Source organism: Lissotriton vulgaris, chromosome 1_1, assembly GCF_964263255.1.
Source record: "Lissotriton vulgaris chromosome 1_1, aLisVul1.2, whole genome shotgun sequence".
Taxonomy (NCBI): Eukaryota; Metazoa; Chordata; class Amphibia; order Caudata; family Salamandridae; genus Lissotriton; species Lissotriton vulgaris.
The window spans coordinates 109,472,794-109,476,724 of record NC_141685.1 but is presented as its reverse complement, the minus strand read 5'-3'; the positions used below and the strand labels follow the sequence as shown (position 1 = coordinate 109,476,724).

The 3,931-nt window shown below is 45.7% G+C and overlaps 1 protein-coding gene across 1 annotated transcript; it reads left to right on the top strand.

Moving 5' to 3' along the window:
* The first annotated feature begins 406 nt into the window (after positions 1 to 406).
* Positions 407 to 1,600, top strand: LOC147737639 (uncharacterized). The gene has a single exon (XM_086924691.1). It carries the CDS (start codon positions 407 to 409, stop codon positions 1,598 to 1,600), a length of 1,194 nt encoding a protein of 397 aa, XP_086780817.1.
* Positions 1,601 to 3,931: the final 2,331 nt, after the last annotated feature.

Below are 3,931 nucleotides of genomic sequence, written 5' to 3'. Positions count from 1 at the left end.
ATTCTAACGGCCTCAGTTACTGCCATTACACCAGTGCAAAAAGGTACTTATCAGTTTAATCATTAAATATCAGACTAACACCTTATTACTGCATTGCTAAGAACCTATAGAAATAGATTTGAGAAAAACTTCAGTCACAAATTAAGTTGCTGCCGGAGAGGCTATTACCTAAAGACTATTATCTGTTAGAAAAATTTCAACAGGTGTTACAGGGCTGCTTCCCGAAATTTTTTGCTCAATTCAAGTGTTGAGAAGATTACACACAATTTCTTTTAGAGATAAGTCCTGAACATTATCTAAACAAGCCCGACTCTAAAATCGAGGCAAAATAATCGAAGTTAGGGAAAAAAGTTACCTGTGCCCAAAAAGATTCAGCCATAAATCTTATCTCACAGAATTTGACAGAATGCACACAGGGGGAACCCACTCTCAGTGCAAAGTATGCCAAAAAAATTTCAGGCGTAAATCTTATCTCACTGAGCATATGAGAATCCACACTGGGGTAAAACACTCTCCGTGCAAAGTATGCCAAAAAAGTTTCAGGCGTAAATCTTATCTCACTGAGCATATGAGAATCCACACTGGGGAAAAACCTTTTCAGTGCTCTGAATGTCAGAAAAGGTTTAGAATCAAACTGAGTCTATATCGACATGAATTAACCCACTCTGTGGAAAAACCTTATCAGTGCTCTGAATGCCCAAAACATTTCAAATTTAAATCACTTCTAACTGCACATGTGAGATTCCACACTGGGGAAAAACCTTATCAGTGCTCTGAATGCCAGAAATGTTTCAATGAAAAAAGACATCTCACGCTGCATATAAGAACCCACACTGGGGAAAAACCTTTTCAGTGCTCTGAATGCCAGAGATGTTTCAGTGACAAAACGAGACTCACTAAACATACAAGGACCCACACTTGGGTAAAACGTTATCGGTGCACTGAGTGCGACAAATGTTTCAGTGAAAAAAGCAGTCTCACTCAGCATATAAGAACCCACACTGGTGAAAAACCTTATCAGTGCTCTGAATGCCACAAATGTTTCAGTCAAAAAATCAATCTTACTGAGCATATAAGAATCCACACTGGGGAAAAACCTTATCAGTGCTCTGAATGCCAGATATGTTTCAGTCAAAAAAGCCATCTCACTGAGCATATAAGAATCCACACTGGGGAAAAACCATATCAGTGCTCTGAATGCCAGATATGTTTCAGTAAAAAAAGCCATCTCACTGAGCATATAAGAATCCACACTGGGGAAAAACCTTATCAGTGCTCTGAATGCCACATATGTTTCAGTGAAAAAAGCAGTCTCACTCAGCATATAAGAACCCACACTGGGGAAAAACCTTATCAGTGCTCTGAATGCCAGATATGTTTCATTCAAAAAAGCAGTCTCACTCAACATATAAGAATCCACACTGGGGAAAAACCTTATCAGTGCTCTGAATGCCAGATATGTTTCAGTGTAAAAAGCCGTCTCACTCAGCATATAAGAACCCATACTGGGGAAAAACCTTATCAGTGCTCCGAATGCCAAAAATGTTTCAGACAAAAATCTCATCTCATTGAACATGTGAGAATCCACACTGGTGAATAAAATTATCAGTGCTCTAAATGTCATATGGCTGAGATACCCGCCACCCCCTCTCAACACAATCCCCAAAGGAGGGAAACCGGAAACAGTTCTTGAAGTTTTTGGAAGAGGGAGGGAGTGACCCTCCCCGGCCGTATTTATTAAAACAAAAAAAATTAAAACATTAAACAGTTTCATATTAATGTACAATTTCATTACCACATTGCGATGTTTGGCTAACCTTAACAGATTCTCTAATACAGAGGTTCTCCTAGCCGAACTAACAACCTACAAAACATTTTCTTGAAATATTGAAATTGTACATCCTAACGTTTAAGGGCCAACGGCAAGGTCGTAACCGGTGTCAAGATCCCTAACCAGAAATACCCCCCCCCACTTGGGAGGGGCGACAGCACTGAGGCGTACCTCAAGTGCAACTACCAATTTCCCTTGACTTGACGGGGGCCCCAATAAACTCGACGCCACTTAAAGGTCGTTCGAGGACTCGTGTGAGTATCTAGAAGGTAGCGTAGACCTCCCCCCAAACCCCACACAACTTACCACATCTGCCGTCGCAGACGTCACTGGCCCCGGGAAATTCCCCAGGAGGGGGCTGTAACCCCTCCTACACAGGAAGGGGCCTTGACCGCCTTTCCTTTCCTTCCGGCGGCCCATCCTTAGAAGGGACCGCCTCCCCGTTGAGGGGCCAAAGGCCACCTCTCCCGAGCGCTCCCATCCGTGTTGGGTGACGCCCACTCATAGGGATCTTCCAATTACTGCTCACCGATCATGACCTTACCGCCCGACCAAAATAAATACGACAATGCTAACTAAACCAACAATACATTGGCCACTATGACCAAAATAAGCATGCTTATAAATGGACACTAAAAAACCGAATATCTTTAATCACAAAACATACATAAAATCGACCAACTTTATTACACACTTAATATCAACACGATAATACCACAACCTGTAAACGAAATAGAATTATTGATCCATTTTATTACAAACAACTGGCTGTCTTCAGGGGCTGGTGGGTGGGTCAAAATTGTCTCTTCGTTCCGTCTCGAGCTCACGTGCAGCGAGGGGGTGCAGCTTCAGAGCACAGGAACAAGAGGATGTCTTCTGGTCTTGCGTCCCTTTTTATCCGTCTTCAGGCCGGGCGTAAACCCGCCCCTGCCTGCCCCGAGGGCGTGGCCAGCCGCGTCAGTGTCTAGGCCAGCCCACTCTAGGGCGGGAAAGAGCGCGCCCCGGCTACGCCGCTTCGGGCATACCAGCCGAGACGCGCCTCCCGCCCAAAATGGCTTCCCGGGGGGATCGAGGTACTCTGCCATACGTTCGGGGGGACCGAGTGGTCGCCCCTTTCCATATGGCTGAGATACCCGCCACCCCCTCTCAACACAATCCCCAAAGGAGGGAAACCGGAAACAGTTCTTGAAGTTTTTGGAAGAGGGAGGGAGTGACCCTCCCCGGCCGTATTTATTAAAACAAAAAAAATTAAAACATTAAACAGTTTCATATTAATGTACAATTTCATTACCACATTGCGATGTTTGGCTAACCTTAACAGATTCTCTAATACAGAGGTTCTCCTAGCCGAACTAACAACCTACAAAACATTTTCTTGAAATATTGAAATTGTACATCCTAACGTTTAAGGGCCAACGGCAAGGTCGTAACCGGTGTCAAGATCCCTAACCAGAAATACCCCCCCCCACTTGGGAGGGGCGACAGCACTGAGGCGTACCTCAAGTGCAACTACCAATTTCCCTTGACTTGACGGGGGCCCCAATAAACTCGACGCCACTTAAAGGTCGTTCGAGGACTCGTGTGAGTATCTAGAAGGTAGCGTAGACCTCCCCCCAAACCCCACACAACTTACCACATCTGCCGTCGCAGACGTCACTGGCCCCGGGAAATTCCCCAGGAGGGGGCTGTAACCCCTCCTACACAGGAAGGGGCCTTGACCGCCTTTCCTTTCCTTCCGGCGGCCCATCCTTAGAAGGAACCGCCTCCCCGTTGAGGGGCCAAAGGCCACCTCTCCCGAGCGCTCCCATCCGTGTTGGGTGACGCCCACTCATAGGGATCTTCCAATTACTGCTCACCGATCATGACCTTACCGCCACAGGCCGGATAGTTGACCGGCTATCCGGACCCCCCAAAAAGCTCCTACCTAAAGGTCATGCTTTAACATTTTTAACCATGCTAAGAAGTCTCCTATGAGTAACTCATTCCCCACCCGAGACAAATGCACACCATCCCCCGAATACATACTGTCATCATTAATACAGCCATGCGGAATAGAATGCAATGTCCCGGAACGGAACAACCTACTCACTTTGTTATTAA